Source organism: Gymnodraco acuticeps, unplaced genomic scaffold (genome assembly GCF_902827175.1).
Source record: "Gymnodraco acuticeps unplaced genomic scaffold, fGymAcu1.1, whole genome shotgun sequence".
NCBI lineage: Eukaryota > Metazoa > Chordata > Actinopteri > Perciformes > Bathydraconidae > Gymnodraco > Gymnodraco acuticeps.
This window is the reverse complement of record NW_022989923.1, coordinates 403,242-422,660: the sequence shown is the minus strand read 5'-3', so window position 1 is coordinate 422,660 and position 19,419 is coordinate 403,242. Positions and strand designations below refer to the sequence as shown.

At 42.1% G+C, this 19,419-nt stretch overlaps 1 protein-coding gene across 1 annotated transcript in view; it reads right to left on the bottom strand.

Annotated features, from left to right (window-relative positions):
- LOC117542293 (FRAS1-related extracellular matrix protein 1-like) overlaps positions 1–19,419 on the bottom strand; it is a 290,781-nt gene that overhangs the window by 101,890 nt on the left and 169,472 nt on the right. The window contains 2 exon segments of the mRNA XM_034209862.1: positions 8,885–9,089; positions 12,237–12,378. Of these exon segments, the coding sequence (XP_034065753.1) occupies positions 8,885–9,089; positions 12,237–12,378 (347 nt within the window).

The window sequence follows — 19,419 nt, the reverse complement described above, 5'->3', positions numbered from 1 at the left end:
AAAATGATTTTTTTGTAAAAAGAGGATAGATTTGAGTTCAATTTGGCGACAACCACAGTAAAAAAACCAACAGGCCTAAATGTCTCAGCACCCAGAGGACATGAGCCAACGCCCCTCCACAGCTGCTCACCCCCCCTCCGTTAATTATTCACCAGCTAAGGAGGCCGTTCGTTTCTCACCTCCGCTCCTCTAGGATCAGAGGGCCCGGAGCCAGAAGGGCTGAGGCCTCGCTGCTCTGTGTTCACCCGACTGGCAACGCTGGCACTGTGAGTGGGAGGGGGCGTTCAATAATAAATGAAGCGACCGGCCAGAGGGCCCAAAGAGGACCGAGGTGTGTGAAGGTGCAGTCTTGCTTCTCTTCTGAATTTAAAAAACACTTGATGTTGATTGTTCATTGGTCATGGAGCTTTAAAAAATCCTTGACCATGTTGACTTCAAAGTTTAGCCTGTTAAGCCCCATTCCAAAAATCGCAACATCTGCAAGAAACAGCGTCTGAAGGCTTCTTAACATTTAAAAACCTATTAATGTGTCATACCCACTTAACGGGAAGAAACTCAGCTATCAGATAATATTTACAATTTTTAGCAAAACGAAACATAAGGGTAATAACAAAGGCTCTGAATTAGCCCTGAGCGAAAACATGCTAACACACGCATCTCAGGATCACAATAATAATAACAATGCATTAAAAAAAATTATTAGAACGCTTTTACAGGTGCTCAAAGCGCTTTACAAGTACACATTACACATATTAGACATGTAAGAGTCATTACTGCGGACATTACCCACAGGAGCAAATGCACAATGGCCGCCGGAATACCGTCCGCTGACCTTTCTATATCTGGAGAAGACTTGTCTTTCGTTTTTTCCGGCAGTTTTCCATTTCCGCTAGGTGATTACACTAACGCCTTGTTAACCTGTTAAGCCTGGAGCCTGTTTTTCAGGTCTCAGGCTCGAAAATGACATTCCCAGAACAAATGACTACATCTTCACTTCTAAAAGGGGTAAATTAATAATCTTTTTTCTCATAGCAATGATAAACCTGTGAGTTGGATGTAGAAAAGTCAGAATCAATATAGAATTTTTTTATTTTAAAGTAAATTCAGATTGAACATAGTAAAAAAAAATGTAAATGATCGTGTCCTTCCAAAAAAAAAACATTACTTATAGTGAAAAACACCCTTGAATGATGGGATAGTAGACTCCTCTGTCTTGGAATAGTCTGCAAATTAAATGGAAACTGAACAATCTGGTGCCACTAAATGTTTTTAAAGCTCGGTTGGATGCTAGTCAATCGGAAGCTATAGGTACCTGTTTATGTGGATAATTATGTAAATGATGCTGTATGATGTCCTTTTGTTGTTCTATTTATGTTTTTATGTTTCATGTGGAACTACTTGAGCAGGTCTCCCTTGAAAAAGAGATCAATGATCTCAATGGGATTTATCTGTATAAATAAAGGTTTGAAATTAAATGAAATAAAAGCTTTAGGAATCCAAACTATAACATACAATAAGTCCCCTGTATCAAGATTGATGCAAAAAAAGTGACATTTAACCTTTTTAGAGAGCAAAAAAACAAACACTTCTGGGGTCATTTGGGTCGATTTTGACGATTGACACCTCTTTTGAACCGTTAGAGCCAATAGAATCGAGGGGAAGTTCCTAAATCCACCTACACGTTACCATTGAGGATTGAGAGTGATGCGCACGCAGTTTGCCCAAAACCGGAAGCTGGGTTGTAGCTCTCACACAAAGGGACATGGAATGGAATGATGGATTATCAGTAATCATTTCAAAGTGACACAGACACATTGGATAAACCTTCAGCAGCGTTTTTATCGTTTTAATGCCATTGAACACAACTTTTGATCAGAAAACAGCAAAGGTAAGACATAATTATTATTATGGTTTTGAAAACTGATGTTGTTTTCTTGCTCTGTTCTGGCAGCTCGCTCAGTGAGTTCTGGCCGTTCAGTGATGAGACTTATACCAATGGAATATGCAGGGGCGCCGTAAGGGGGTGAAAAGTTAGGACGATTATAAGGGCCCGTGACTGACAGGGGCCCCAAAATGTTTAGAACATTAAGAAAAAAAATGTAAGTAACCTTTCATCAATCCTCAATAATTAATATTAATAGAACGTTATATTGATAAATTACTCACTGAACTTACGATTCATTTAACTTATTTTCTTCCAAAAGTTAATTACCCAAAGCCTCTGTACACCCCCTTCTATTTACATGTAATGGTTTGGTCCTGCCTCCAAACGCGGTGCAGCACCGGCACTTGCAGAGAGTGAAAGCATGTGAGGAGGGATGCTAGTACTTAGCCTACGTAAGTGTGTTGTACCATGTTTCAACGACCAACAAAGTCAGGCTCTAAGAAAAATAAAATAAAGGAGAGAAAGAAGAGAGAGAGGAACTAAAGGGCGACAGTATGTCACCCAGTTTTTCACAAGAAAAGGTGGGTGTGGTCCATGAGTGGTGGAAATTAGTCTGTTAGCTAATGTTTTTTTGTTTACTAAGCTGACATTAAGTACTGTTAATATCTTTACAGAAAATTCAGAGGTCTTTAATTTCACTGCTCTTTTAGCTGACATTTAAAAGGTATGGTAGGTAATTCACTTCAGAAGCACTTTTTGTTATATTCCATGGAATGCTCTTAACATCCCGATAGCAATGAATACATTAAATGCTTTGACAACAAATACATACAAAAATGTCATCTGTGGAAGCTGTGGCGCTGTAAAAAGCACGACCAATCATCTGAGCCGGCCCGGCTAAAATAACTGGATGGCCTACCTGCCTGTCAGCCTTCCATCTGTGCACAAACTGATCTCGTGCCCTCATTGGTCATGTGCGCGTTCGTGTGTGTTGGAGGAGGGGCTCTGTAAGGAACTCTGAAGGAAGGGACAGATTTTTTTCGGTTGTGTACTTTCAAATTCTAGCGCACTCGAGCTGGTTTCTCCATTCTTACCTACCTACCTTTAATAAATGCAGGCACATTTTTAGCGCCTATTCATACTAAATCAGTTGTCCCTCCCCCTGGTGCCAGGTCCAACAGATCCATCTTTAGGCTCAGCAGCCCTGTCCCCCCATAAGGCTGAACCAGCTTTTCTCCCAACTGAAGGAGGTGAGCAGCATTGTGTTGAATGACATGCCACTTAACATATCTGAAGGGAGACTGGAATACAAAATATATATATATAACAAAAAGCTAACATCTAATTTAAATTATAAATTTCAAACACAGTATTTTCCCACATAGCCAATGATCTATATAAAACAAAAAACTGCTTTTAGTCTATTTAGGATGATGGACAGTTTGAAGCATTGAGTGATCAGTCTGTATTAGGTAAACAAAATGTTAATCACCGACATTTTGGTTATGATATTAATACTAATGTTATTATATTAAAGCAGGGGTGGGGAACCTCCGGCCCCCGGGCCGTATACGGACCGCTAGACCATTTGGTACGGCCCTTGAGGTAATTTATAAACAAAGTGGCCTGTGCCTAGTGGTGGGGCCCAATGTGATATATTTTCATGGGGCCCAAAATCTCTGGCGGCGCCCCTGGGAATATGTGGAGATAGTATGAAGTATCTCTGCATCTCTGCTTGTCTAGCGAACATCTCTCAGTGGATGTCTGCTCATCACCTCAAGCTCAACCTTGACAAGACTGAACTGCTTTTCCTTCTGGGAAAAGATTGTCCCACTCTTGACCTGACAATCAACATCGGCACCTCTATTGTTTCCCGACTCAGACTGCAAGGAATCTGGGTGTGACCCTAGATAACAACCTGTCCTTCACTGCAAACATCGCTGCTACAACCCGTTGCTGCAGATACACGCTTTACAACATCAGGAGGATACGTCCCCAGCTGACACAGAAAGCCACGCAGGTTCTGGTCCAGGCTCTCGTCATCTCACGCCTAGACTACTGCAACTCTCTCCTGGCTGGTCTACCTGCATGTGCCTTCCGACCTCTGCAGCTCACCCAGAATGCAGCGGCTCGTCTGGTCTTCAACCTTCCAAAATGTTCCCACACCACTCCGCTCCTCCGCTCCCTTCACTGGCTTCCGGTAACTGCTAGAATCCACTTCAAGACAATGGTACTTGCGTACCATGCTGTGAATGGATCTGGCCCTTCCTACATCCAGGACATGGTTAAACCGTACACCCCAGCACATGCACTCCGCTCTGCATCAACCAAACAGCTCGCTGCACCAGCACTGCGAGGGGGTCCCAAGTTAATGGGTTCCATTTATAAAGCACTTCATATTTGATTTCAAATCCCGAAGTGCTACAAGTAGTGAGCATGAACAGTATAAATAAACATTACACAACACGGTAGAATTAATAAAAAGCAATACAAAAATAAAAAATAAATAAAAGGGTGATAAAAAGGTCTAGGCAAAGGCTCTTTTGAAGAGATGGGTTTTGAGGCCTTTTTTAAAAGCCTCCACGGTCTGTGGTGCTCTCATTTGGTCGGGGAGAGCATTCCACAGACTGGGAGCAGCCGAGCAGAAGGCCCGGTCTCCCATAGTACGGAGCTTAGTCCTGGGGGGTTTGAGGAAGTTGGAGTTGCTGGAGCGGGTGGTCCGCAAGGAGGTATGGGGGGTGAGGAGTTCCTTGAGGTAGGGAGGGGCATTTCCATGGACACACTGGTGGGTGAGGACGGAGACCTTGAATTAGATCCTCAGTTCCACGGGTAGCCAGTGTAGTGCTTTAAGGATGGGATGTGATGTGATAAATATTTGCGCACCCTCATCAGGATCCTAGCAGCGCTGTTCTGAATGTATTGGAGCTTCTGGATGCTTTTGTTAGGGATCCCGATGAGGAGTGCATTGCAGTAGTCCAGCCTGGAGGAGACAAAGGCATGGACCAGCTTTTGGGCGTCAGACAGAGTGAGTGTGGGGCGGAGTTTGGCGATGTTCCTGAGGTGATAAAAGGAGTTCTTGCACAGCTGTTTAATGTGGGCCTCAAAGGTCAGATGGGCGTCCATTTTAACACCCAGCTTGGTAACTATTGAGGAGAGGGTAATGTCCTGGCCGGAGAAGGTGATGGTGGTGATGGTGGATGACCGAACCTGGTGTGGGGTGCCAACTATAATGGCTTCGGTCTTGGAGCTGTTGAGTTTCAGGAAGTTTTGCTTCATCCACGCCTGTATCTCCTCCAGGCAGGCAGTGAGTGTGGGTGAAGGCAGGGCTGCAGAGGAGGTAGGGTTGATCCTGAGGTACAGTTGGGTGTCATTAGCGTAGCAATGGAATGATACTCCATGTCGGCTGATGATAGAGTCAAGGGGGAGCATGTAGAGTGTGAAGAGGGTGGGGCCAAGAACTGATCCTTGAGGGACACCACAGGTGAGGTTGTGGGTACCCGACTCTGCCTCGCCCAAGGAGACGTACTCTGTTCTCCCGGTGAGGTATGATTTGAACCAGTCAAGGGGAGAGTCAGAGAGTCCGATGGTGGAGTGCAAACGATGGAGGAGGATGCCGTGATCGACGGTATCGAAAGCTGCAGTGAGATCGAGGAGGATGAGGAGAGAGGGAGAGCCAGCATCAGCCGTCATCAGCAGGTCGTTGGTGACCCTGACCAGGGCAGTTTCTGTGCTGTGGCCTGAGCGGAAACCAGACTGGAACTTCTCAAATAAGTTGTTGGAGTTTAGGTGGTCCTGGAGCTGAGCAGCAACTAGTTTTTCCAGCACCTTTGATAGAAAAGGAAGGATGGAAATTGGTCTGTAGTTGGCCAGGACTCCCGGGTCAAGGGAGGGTTTTTTGAGACGAGGTTTTTTGAGACGAGGTTTGATGACAGCGGTTTTTAGGGCAGATGGGACATGGCCAGCCTGGAGTAATAATAATATATTTTATTTCTATAGCGCTTTTCTTGAACCCAAAGACGCTTTACATTTGGGAGGGAGGGTAGACAAACAAAACAAAGACAATGCCAAAAAGAAAGTGAGAGGTTTACGATCTTAGTGATCATGGGGCTCATGGTACAGATGTACGATTTTACAAGAGCTGACGGAAGGGGGTCCAGGACACAGGTGGAGGGCTTCATCCTCCTAATGATGCCCTCAACCTCTCGCTGAGAGATGTCCGTGAAACAGCGAAGAGGCTGGGTTGTCCCAGGCTGTGGGTCAGCAGTTGTAACTGGAGGTGCAGAGGGGCTAGAGAGGAGGGAGCGGATAGTATCAACTTTGTTAGTGAAGAAGGCGGCAAAGTTCCTACACTGCTTCTCAGTGGAGTCGGAGTGTAGAGGACTTCCCATCAGCAAAAACACGTGGGTTTGCTATCCTGGCTCCAAAATGGTGGATCAGGACAGCAGAAAGCTTGCACATCTTCCGGCGCAGACTGAACACTCATCTCTTTCGACTCCACTTCGAGCGATAGAATTACTAACAAAGAACTGCTAACAAAGCACTTATATACTAATAAAGGACTGGCTTATCTATAGCCAGTTGAGTAGCACTTGAAATGTTTGGCTCTATGAAACCTGATGTAGGCCTACTTATATGATTCTGTTTTCTTCAAGGTTGTGTCTTCCTGGTCGAATGTACTTATTGTAAGTCGCTTTGGATAAAAGCGTCAGCTAAATGCAATGTAATGTAATGTAATGTAAAAGTATAAAAGATCGTTTTTGAGAGTTATGCGCAGAAATAGCATTAGCCCGTTTTCGCTAAGGGCTCATTTAGACGCTTCTTGTGAGACTTGTGTTTTGTTTCGGTAAAAATTGTTCATATCGTCAGTTAGCTGAGTTTCTTCCCGGTGAGTGGGTATGACACATTAATAGGTTGTTAAATGTTAAGAAGCCCTGAGACACAGTTTCGTGGAAAAACCTGTTTCGTGAAAAAGCCCCCGGGGATGCCGGGCTTAACAGGTTCATAATACATGTCTTTTGGACAGTTTTAACCACAGAAAGAAGGTGTCTTGCTGTCAGGGTCAAGGAGCTCCAACGTTAAGCTGCCGGCATCATGGCCGCTCAACTGGAAGTCCTATGAGGTGCTTATTTAAGTCAATGTATACAGTAGACCGGGGGTCAGCACGCCCCCAGCTTGGAGAAGTATTGGCATGGAAGCCAAGAAATGCCGAAAAATGTATTTTAACCACAGGAAAAAACACTTTATTTCTCTAATTGTTTTTTTTAATTTAGAATATTTACCTTGTGGTCAGACATCCCTTTCCCACGTCCTCTATGCTCTCGCCGAAGCCACCAGATTCCTTTGACACAAACATTACATTTACCTCAAAGAACAGGGGTGTTGCTTGTCTACTGTTGCCTCAATCGGTGGGTAGTTCGTTTCATTGTGTGACTGGAGCTTTATTGGGTTAGTTCGGATTTACCAAAGTCACACCATAACACAAACAAACAAGATACAATTATATTTTTTGTCAATGGAGTCTGGAGGCTTAGACGAGAGCATAGATACTAGTGATGGGAATTACGGCTCTTTGACTCAAGATCCGGATCTTGAGTAAGAAAACTACTTTTACGCACAGAAAAATGTATAACTTGCTACATCCAGACCCGGCGCCAGAACAAATCTAAAGGGAGGGCATATGATTTTCATGGGAGGGCACACAAAACCGTCATGTGCTGCGGGCCTGCGGCACAATATATATCAAACAGCAAGGCCAACAGCATTGCGCAAAGACGCACACTTATCGCAAATACATACACAAATAAAGGGCAACATAGAAACCACTTTTGAAACATTGTATGCGTGGCATCACAAACACTGGTAAATCACGAGCAAGGCACACTGGTTAAGGATGGCAGCTTCCTCATCGTTGCACTCGGAGAGAAATAGTAGAGACGGAGACGATGAACTGTTTAGCCCGCCTTGGGCATGGTTTATTTTCCTATGTACTGCAGGTGCATCCTTTCGCGCAGCCGAGCTAACTTAGAACATTATTTTGGCCAACTCTGCATCTTTGTGCAGCGTATACTCAAACAGCGACAGGAAGAGCCCACTGCCTGACTCGGACATGCTGTGGCAAAAGTGCGCTTCTTTCCTGAAAACAATCTCCCTGATAACGATCCAGTTTCATCTGGTTGGGTTTATTAACCCCAAGATCATCTGGGGCTGTTGGTCTTTGAGCGGTTGCTGGCCCAATAGTACCTGTTGATGTGCTGCAAGGTAGCGTCTGTAGTGGAGGCACCGGCACGGAGGAGGATGCTGGCGGGTGTGGTACAGGGTGTGGCAACGCAGGTGGTGATGGTAGGGGCACAAGGAGCTGTGCCTCGGAGGACAGCGTTGGTGGCGGCCACCTTGATGAGTCAAGGCTTCGGCTCGCTAACTCAGCCCCGGGGTTTGCCGAGGTCAAGCTTGTGACATTAAGGCGTGCTGCTGCAACGGCAGGTGCAGGGTCGCCAGCAGCTGCATCCGCTGCAGTTCTTTCATCGCTATTTCGTTTTAATAAATCCTTAGACCTTTTAAGCCAATTTCTGATGTCCATTTTGTAATTCAAACAGAAATGGGAGTCTACAGAATGCACAATAAACAAATCCAGAATAGGCGGCAGAGTGTGACGCTGTGATTGGTCTAAATGTGGACGAATCACAAATCAGATACATGCATTTATTTGACGTAGCCTGTGATTTTTTGTTTTAGTTGGCTACATCTCTCAGGTGAGTGGATTTATGGCAGGCAGTGAACCAACGATAAAAATAATGGCTCTCACCAAGTACGACTCGGTTCCCTTCGTTCTCTAATTTGTGTGACACAAAGGTAAAGCCGTGAAAATATTATAAAATTATTGAAACACAGCAGTTCATTGCTTCCTTGTAAAGTTTTATAAAGGTTAGGGCATGCCATCCGCCATGAGTGAAGACGAGAGTGAAATCTCGTCTTCACTCTACCAATGAGGTGAAAGCTGACCTTTCTGCACAGTGTGCACGTTGATGAAGAAGCTCTGTGCCGGAGTCTCGTTGTCCAGGTCGCTGAGGGTGAAGCGGAAGCTGTCGTGACCTTTGAACCCTGCTGCGTTTGTGGCGGCAGTGTGAGCATACCACAGACGGTTCATCTCCACATCGTCCTGAGTGAAGTTCTGACCGGCCGACAGCTCGCTCCAAGCCGACTCCTTCTGCAGATGAACCACCACAACATGAGCTCATCTCAAACAGTTTATATTCTAGTTTAGACAAATACATGTATTGCTTATAATAAAAAAAATAGTAGAGGGTAAGAAACCATATTTAAGAATAGGTACCTTTCCAGGGATACTAGAAGTGTTCAGATCCTTAAATCATTAAATCAAGTCAAAAAAGTACTCAATATGCAGTTGAATATTTCCTGTATCAGTGTTATCACTATTATATACATGAACTGTATACAATGTTTGTTGGATCAATATTACTGCTAAATGTATATGACTATATCTCTAAAAAAGTAGCTATTCAGAGTTTAGCTTTGTGACAATGCATTTTCCAGTTTATTGTTGATGCTTTTTAATTATGTTTATTAAGATAAAGAATAAATATAATGTCCTCAACACATAAAGGAACAACACACTCTCACTCCCTAAGCATCCAGGAGCGACGCTTGGTCAGGGTCCCGTGGCATCCAGTTGTGACGCGCCAAGGCTCCTTCAGCTTCATAAACGGACGCAAAGAGCTTTCAACTGATTGCAATCTATTACCATCGGCGGCGGTATTTGACGCTTAGGGAAGCACCGCATCCATTTATGTCGGCAGCTCTTAAAGGCAATGTGAGCGTCCATTCCCATTGGATAACGGAGAATTGTACACCCGGAAGTAAGTATTCTCCTTACTGTCGATTGATTTGACAGTGATATCTCCACTACTGTTACGGTTTGGGAAAGGTAGGACCCAAAAGCAGACTGCAAAAAAAAGGTAAGTTGGTCTAGAAAACAAAAGCGAGCTTTATTTTTAAAGCTGATGGCAAAAACATGGCAAAAAACACAAAGGAAGCACAAGGAAGATACCATACAAAAATACTGACGATGACTGACATGGAGGGAGACAGGAAAAACAAACAATGAACTGACACCGAACACAGGAAGAGACAAGACTAAATACAGGGAGGGGTAATCACGAGACGAGAAACAGCCGGGCAGGAGAAACACAAGGGCAACAGGTGAACACAATCAGACAATTAGACACACCAGGGAAAGGAGAAGGACCAGACAAGAAACAAGGAGGAAAACATGACAGGGAGAACAGAACAGCAAAATAACCCCAAAACTAGACACACAAAACTCAAACCCTGATAACTACTCATCAACTCAAAAACACCAGATTACCTTTGTTAATTAAACGACATTGATAGGTTTAAATTGTGTACAATGCTTTTGTGTTTTTCCCCTTCAATTCTGAGAAACAACTTGTTTTCTCTGAAATGTGGAGCACCAAAGAGACTACACTACCCACAATCCCCAGTTATTGTTGTGACGCTGTCTGCTTTGACAAACCTCGTGATAAGTCAACAAGCTCTGTGATTGGATGAAACATAAATTCATACAAAAAAAGTGACGTAGATTTTATTCTCATCTATTATTCAAAACCATTCTATTTATTCTAACGTAAATTACATGCCAGTGTTTTATCTTTGTATTACTTATATTTTTATACTTTATTTGCTATGAGTTATATCTGAAGCAAATTATGTTTCTGAAGATGTGTAGTCAATTCCACCCTTCAATGTAGCATAAATGTGAACTCTCATTACAGGAACAATACTGGAAACAAACATAGGAAAGATCCTCAGCTCGCTGATTGGATGTTTTAGCCGCAATGCTCGTTTTTAAAGATATTACTGATTTTCTTTGAATTAAAGAATGTAAATACTCAGTTGAGAGAATAGTCAGGGGATTTGGGTGATGGGAGACACATCTATGGAATCACAATTTCAATAGCTTACCATTAAATGACGGATATATCTTTCTGTCTGTGATGTTTTACAAATCAGATATTAATGTGTAGAAGTAAAGCATGAGAAATAGTATAGCAATATCCTGTAAAATTATGTAAAAACATGAATAAAACTAAATATCTTCAGATATTAGACATACTTAAGTGTCCTACACTAATAATACAAAGTTATGATTAGTATTCTGTGTGTAGCTTGTGTGCACCGCCTAGTGGTTAAAGCACGTTATTGAATTATTTTTGTTGAATAATGTTATTTTTGTTGAATAATGTTATTTGATGAAAAAAATATTAAGAGTACATACTTTCATAGGGGGAAAGTAGAAGGTCAATGATAGAAATATAGAATATAAAAAATCAAGAAGATACTGTAAGTGATCTCTACAATAAAACAGTTTAGTGCACAATGTACAAAGATATTGATAGGAGGATGTGCAAAACAGACAAACTAATTAACCTTTATTAACATATTAAAGAATACTTTAGGTTAAGGTCTTCTTTCAAATAAGAAAAACACTTTGGGGGTATCTATCTACAGATAAATATTAAGCCTGACAAAGTACTTAACGTCTAATATATTGCTTTCCTGCAATGTTAACTATGTTGAAGCACTTATTTTAACTGATATTATACATATGAATTATACTCTTATGTATGTAGATAGAATAAGAAATGTGCAGAATATGACAGTTTAATGGTGGAGGTACACACATATTGATAGATGTCTTGTAATGCACTGTTGAGGAACCTGTGACCCAAGTGTTTCATTCATTGCATAACTACACCGTAGTTGTGTATATGATATGTCAATAAACCTTAGAAAATCTTGAAATCTTGAAAGGGATGTGCAAAATAGCAATTATATACAGTTTTTAATTAACTATTAGTAGAGAATAACGAGTAATTAATATACTTTATAGAGATCTGCAGATAAATGTTTAGTCTTCTCAAGCACCAACTATCAAATATCTCTCCTGATTGTTTGCACTTGACAATTACAAAGTAACAATGAGCTGGTATATATTAATGCTGCCCATTATGGATACAAGCGATTTTCACCCATTTAGTAATTACATATTTTAAATTTGTAGTGTGTTGAAAGGAACACTTCATCATTCAGTTTATCACAAACATTAAAAAATATCAGCAGACAGTGAGAGGATAACTAACAATAATTTGTATAGTAACTAAAGCTCTCAGACCGATGTAGTGGAGTGAAAATATAGAATGGCATAAAAAGTAAAGTTAAAGTAAAGTGCGAGAACCTCAAAATAGTACAGCACATTCCACCACTGTCTCAAATCAAAGAAAGATATCCACACACATCACCGTTGTCTCCTCACCTTTATCTGTAGCTTTCCGAAGCGTGGCGCAGCGATTAGGGAGTAGAACAGCTGCTGCGGGGGGTTGTCCGGGTCCTCTGCCTCCAGAGCCACGCTGGAGATCACCCTGCGCTCACCAGCGTCCACCTCCAGCCCAGCGTTTCTAAATACACCAACGCAGAAGAAAATATGGATTTACATATGTCCGTTTAACATTTTAGAATTGGGATGAGGTTTGGATGAGTTTTAGTGGATTCTTCTTTCGTCTGGTGTTCAGTTAATTCTTTATTTTGTTTGTTAAACAGCTGGATTAGTGGTTGAAATGTCCAACATCTACCAGTCCAAGTTGTAATATGGAAATACTTTTTATATTTTATTTTATTTTTTGATTTCCTCACTGTTGTGTGTACTTTTTGATTTACTTGCTTTTTTTATATACATTGTACTAGTATTGTTGGAGGCAGCCTGGGAGCAGACCATTTGGTAACACTTTCTATAACTACCATTTGTATAATACATTATAATGTGTCAAAATCTGCAAGCACTGTTTAATTAATCCAGTGAAATGTCTCGTGAACAACACCGTGCTGAAAACCTTCAGACCTTCAGGTTTTTCCAGCGGGACCATGGAGATCAGGGGTGGTGTAGTTGTTGTGTGTAGCTGGTGTTTGGGGGGGTGGGCAAACATCAGAAAGCGTCTGGCTGCTTCCTCATTTGGAAATAAAATCCACGCAGGAGAGGAAGCTGCCACGTCCATCTTGCAGGAACGCAAAAACAAGGAGGCCGGCCCCTGCCAAGTTGTGTTACTTCTGCCTCGGCAGCTTAACAGGACCAGCCCGGCGTGTGCCAACACACACACACACACACACACACACACACACACACACACACAACACACACACACACACACACACACACACACACACACACACACACACACACACACACAAATTCAAGATTAATTATTAAATTAAATATGGTACATAAGATAAAATAAATCAAACTTTGACTTGATCATTTCGTTCACAACATTAGACCTTGGCTGCAGTCGAATAGTCCATTTAGCTTAGGAACCTTCCTAACGGAGTGAAATGACCCGGAAGTCCCTCAGTGGCAGCCATGATAAGTGCCGTTCGAATTCTCTAGAATTATAGGAAAGGAGGTTTCAAACTTCCTTTATAACCTCCTTTAGCTTAGGAACCACTGGACCTCCCTTACCGAAAGGAGAGGAGAAAATGCTGCCCCACAATGCCTTGCAGCCGCAGCATTTGCGTCACACAACAGTCGGCCGTTCACGGAAACAATCGATTATGACGGAGAAATGATATCATGAAAGTTACGGTGCTTATTAAGCATTTTAAAACGTATGTGGTAAGTTGCCAAAGTGCTTTGTTTTGAACGTTCATCAGTATTATAATCAAAAAGAGAAATATGAACGTTAGTTTTTACTGAAATTATCAAATAAAGTCAACATTTCACTGAGCTGTGTGGGGGTTGTTCAACTTTTAAAATATGTTTGAATGGTGATATACACAGTGATAGGTGTTAAGGACTAACGTTTATAATAAATACATTTGTATTGATTTTAAGATATTTTAATAGTTCATACAATCATACGTATTGGGATCATTTGTATTAATGTGGACCGGAGGGAGAGGGAGACGAGCATAAGTTTCACTTTCCTTTTTTATTTCAATTCCAACTTGGTCATGAAGAATATGTTTCTCTGTTGTCCACGTTCATAAAGCATAAAGCAACAGCATCAGAGCACGGTGCAGAGTCTCTAGATGAGTTTACAGTAGTCCCTCGTTCTTATTAAACATCCATGTTGTAGTCCGCTGTATAGAAAACTGTAGTTTCCATAGTTTCCCCACAGCAGCAGATGCACAAAATGACGTCCGCTGGCGCATCATAAACACATCGGATAGTTAAAGTGCAGTCGGATTCTCTAAAGTACCGCAGTCTCTTCTCCTAAATCCTTTTGAATTCTCCTATCCACTATCCCTTAACCCTGTGACGTTTCACTCAGAGGTCAAGGGATAGGAGATAGGGTTAGAACTTAGGAGCTGATTTGTAAACTATCCGAACGCAACCCTTGTCCTCTAATCTCTACTAGAATAAGATACGTGTGCATGTTTGGGTGTTTTAACACTCCTGTAATGTACCTAATCTTGTTGTCCTTTTCATTACAGAGCAGGGAAAATGGTGTATTGCTTAGATTCTGATCCGTGCAAGTCCAATTTTGGCTGACTTTAGTTCTAATGTTAATGTTAATTTTACTTCAACCCATAAGTAATTATTTAAATTAACTCAAAATTTCACATGATGATGGATTGGTGTTCCACATTTTCCCCACTAATTTGTTTTATGATTAGGCCAAAGGTAAAGAGAGACATTGATGACCTTGTGTCCTTTTTGTTAGTACGTGGTTCCATTTTGTCTATGGCCTTGGACGGCTTCACTTAGTCACCCAGTTCTACCCTGCTACAGTCCGGCTGAGTGCAGTCACAGAGATGCTATGGCTGCTCTACATGACATTAATGGTCTGGTCCGAGAATGGACACCATTTCCTGCTCCCAGAGAGAATGACACTCCTCAAACTGACCATTACAGCTGTTGATACTGTCTCACGTGGGTCTGCTCCCCCCCACTGGGCCATGAACTGAAAGTTTGACATCTGCTTTGAACCCCTGGAAGCCTCCCTGTCACACCAGCACCAACCCTTGGGTCAGTCAGATGGGACTAACGGCTTCACTTAGGGCATTTGGTTCAGATACATGACTCTCGTTACCACAGGGTGGGTTGTTTTTTTAAGGCTATTCATACTGCTATGCAGAGGATGCCTGTAGGTTGGCAAGCTGTTAAAAGCCCCTACTATTTTTGAATAGGCCTAATGTCAGGGGCCTCTTACTGTCTAATTCTGCATGTATTCACATTATATGGACGATGTTTCCACCTGGTAAAACTAGAGGCTGCACGGAAATCACCATTCTGTTCTGCTCTAACGATTCAATTTATAGATTCTACATCAAAACAATTAGCTTTTATTGTTTCCAATTATAACGTCACCTTAAGTGGAGGAATGCAAACCTGTTTTCAAATGTAAGGTTTTGAATTTGTTTGACATTTCTCAGTAATGACACCCTCAGACACCCACTATCGTTCATGCTATGCCATCAGTAGTGACTCAGATGTTAAGGGGGGTGAAGCTTTTCCTCCCAAATCACATTTCCTGCATAATATATGTTTCTCACAATTGTTTTTTGTAAGCTGCACACAGGTGATACTGAGTCTTCTCGAGTAATGGATTATAATCTATACCATGCTTACATGGACTCCTACGTTTTATTTCATATGTAACAGAAGTGAGAGAAGAGAGAGATGGGGGAGTGAGAAAAGAGAGAGATGGGGAAGTGAGAAAGGAGGGAGATGAGGAAGAAAGAGAGATGAAGAAGAGAGAATAGAGAGAGATGAGGAAGAGAGAATAGAGAGAAGAGGGAAGAGAGAGATAGAAAAGAGAGAAGAGATATTTGCGAGTTGCATACTGATACTGAGTCTTCTCGATTAATAGATTATAAACTACACCATGCTTAGATGGACTCCTGAGTTATTATTTCATATGTGACATATGTAAGAAAAGGGAGGGCAGAGTCAATTATATTGAGTAATTGCTTTTATATTGGAACATTTATTTCTCAAACCTATGTTTTATGGAAGAGACAATGTATTTCTGATAAACTAATATTTTATCAAAAGGTAAATGGCGAATTAATATAACATTTAGAATCATTGAGAAGGGGTTATATCCACAGGGACTAGCTCACATTTAACTTAAAGGTCACATGTCATGTTTTTCCGGTTATTACCCGTCCCCTTGTGTGTTATGAAGGTTTTTATGCATGTAAACGGTGTGCAGAGTCAAAACCCTCAAAATACACCATGTAGCGAGTAAACTCTAATACAGAAAATACCTCCCCAAAACGCCTCGTTGGTGAAACGTCATCATCCATTTGATTCTTCCGGGTACATCATGATGTCATGTCGTACCCGGAACGAAATGGACCAATCCGTGGAGCCGTTACGTTACGTCCGCGGAGCCGTTACGTTAAGCCCCCGCTGATTGGTCCAAATTGACCAATCCACGGACTTCCTCACACACTCAGTGCATGCAGCTCTGCTGATCTCTCCTCCCTGGCTGCAGGCTGATAACAGACAGTTGGGATCGCGGCGAAATTCTCTCTGCAGACGCATTCTCACAGCGTTTATCAACCTTTTTCTTACTCAATATCAAGCCACACTTATTGTTTTTACTTCGGCTGTGACTTTGTGTGTGCTCAGGGTGAGTTTGGCTGTGTTTCGCTGTGTATCGCTAAACAAGGAAATCACACCTCCACGGAGCTTAGCGCGATTCACAACGTCCCGACTGGTCCCGACCAATCGGAGCACACTGGGCTCACAGTGAGGGGGGGGGGGGGCAAGAGCTGCAACGAGCCGTTTAGTGGAGAGAGTGAATACACGTAGTTTACAGAGATGCTGTATGCGAAAAAATGTGAGTTTGGAAAATTGCACAATATAAATCTATTCTAGTAGACCTCAACAATGGAATTATGATCAGTGGAAATGGCCATGACACCTCTCCTTTAACTTAAAATAACATTTCTCTGCTTTGGACTGATGAGTATATGATTCTTGCATGTTAAATGACTAACACAAACCTTACATGTATGCATGTGCATGTGTCAGGAAAGCTCCCAAATATTTCTGAGGGGCCTATCCTATTTTTGTAATTAAATGATAATGTGCTAATCCATTACTTTGAGTTGTCTTCACTCAGAAAAACATCCCTATCAAGTGTTAACCCAATAACTAGGACAGCTCTCAAGGCCAAGGGTCAGAGAGAGAGGGTCACACTCTCCAGCTGCAGAGGGCGCCCCCAGCCACGGGCAAGGAGGCACGAGGTCGTTCGAGATGAGAGGATTCTACTTTTCAACTTTCTGAGGAGATGGGATGCTTCTTCATCTTTCTGCTTGGTGGGCTCAAGCAGACAACCCTTCAGGACGAGCGAGGGTTTCAGAGGCTTCTATAATACAAGGTTCCATGTTTCTTGGAGGAGTTTGATGTCTTCGTAACCTTTTCCATCACGGGTGGCAGGGGCGGACTGGGAGGAAAAAGTGGCCCGGGGATTAATTGACAGACAGGCCCACTTAATGCGCGGCATGTATCGGCCGGCCGGCGACGAAAGTATGTTTCTTAACAAAAAACCCTATGCATTTAATGTTATTTTGGACCATTATTCATATAGTAATCACATTACCTTAGCCCTTGAGTGGCCTAGAGCAAAATAGTTACAGCATATATTTATTAATTTTAATGTTAACTGATCATTGATTGATGGAATAAAACATGGGCGTAGGAAGCATCCTCAATGTGGGTGAGACAATTTAACAGGGGGTGGACCTCACCTCCACTAGGGGGGTCCGGGGGCGTGCTCCCCCCTTTTTAAATGTTGAAGTTAAATGCATCGATCTGGTGCACTTTGAGAGCAAAATTAGGGACTAAACCTATGGATACATCTCTCAACACCCATATGAAACAGAACTGTAAACAGATTTACTTTTTCTTTCAACATTTATTTGAACAGCAAGTGGAGGCAAAAGTGACTGCACCCAAAACAATAAATCTGCTCGCTAACTAGCCTAAACTCAGTAACAGAATGTGGGCAACACGTTCTTCTCCACAGCCGCGCGACCTCTGAGTCAGACGTCACTTCCCCCTTTTCTATCCTACGGGTACAGCCACTCCCCCTGAACCCCGTTTCCCTGCCAACCCCCACCCCCCTCCCCTATGCAAGCCCCTCCCTCTGAACCCAGGGCTTTCTACAATACTGTATACTGTATACACAAACTATACAAAAACGCCTTTACGCTTTGGAGCTTGTTTATCTATCTGTAAGAAACTGCCAGCTAGGTCTATCAGTCACTCTCCTGATCGTTCACTGCGCAGTGACAGCTGCTAGGGGCCTGATGTGTGAAAGTGAAACTATCTGATAGATAGAACATAGGTAGCCTATCAAAACGCCTATCAAACACCCCTCCAGGGAGTGGGCGGAACACTTACAAATATGGGCCGGTAGGATTTAGGCAAAGAAAAAAAGGGGTGTTTCAACCCAGTCTCATAAAAAACCTGTAATAACTACGTTGGTCCACAACGTAGGACGTAGTATTTCTACAAAAACGCCTCTGAAATTGTAAGATCCCTACGTTTTTTTTCACTATTCATTCCAATGGCTATGTCACGTGATCTTCACATTTCTCCCTGCAGAAAAAAAAACATGGCCGAACTTCGTTTTATTCTCGGTGGAAAATGCCTATTTTAAAGTTAGTTTGGTCATTAAAATGCCTTTTGATGTCATTTGATGCGAGAAATATGAGTTGTTATTTCAGATTATGTGTGCAGTGGATGTACATGATCTTTAGTTTGCTAGTTATTACGAAGATTACTTCAGGAAATTGTGTCGATACAACGTTTTCATTGTTACCAAGGTGGTTGCTAGGGACGCTGCTATCGATATTATTTATGTTATGTTGTGTACCAGTTTAATGGTGTAATCTTTATTGCTACCCCCTTCCCCGTCAATGTATAGTGTTGGTCCACAGCGCAAACATATTAGTTTAACAAAATCTGCATCTAAAATTGTGGCATAGATACGTTATTTTCCCCTGTGCAATTCCAGTCTCACATCTCACATCAGATCGTCATAAACAAATACCGGAAACAGACCGAAAACACTTTATTCCAAGTGTGCTTGCTTTTCTCTTTGAAAGTCATCACATAACGGCATTGTAATACACGGTTCGGCTGCATTAAATATTACATATCTGCCGTAGTTCTCTATTTATAGAGCCATGCTGAGAAGACTTCTAGACAAACATGAGGAACTGCCGCCAACACTGAAAACGTGACGTGGATCATAAATATATCAGCAATTAAACAACATCTTAGATTTCTCTTCACACAATACGTCTCCTTGCAGTATCAACACTAATTCGGCTGACTTTTATATTTGATCCAATTGCCATAGGCTGTATTTACAACATAAAGGTGCACAGCTGATAGAAAGGGACACCTAGTGGTTAAAGCATGTTATTGAATTTCATTATTTTTATTATTAGATATTAATAGGATCCCTATAAAGTATATTCAT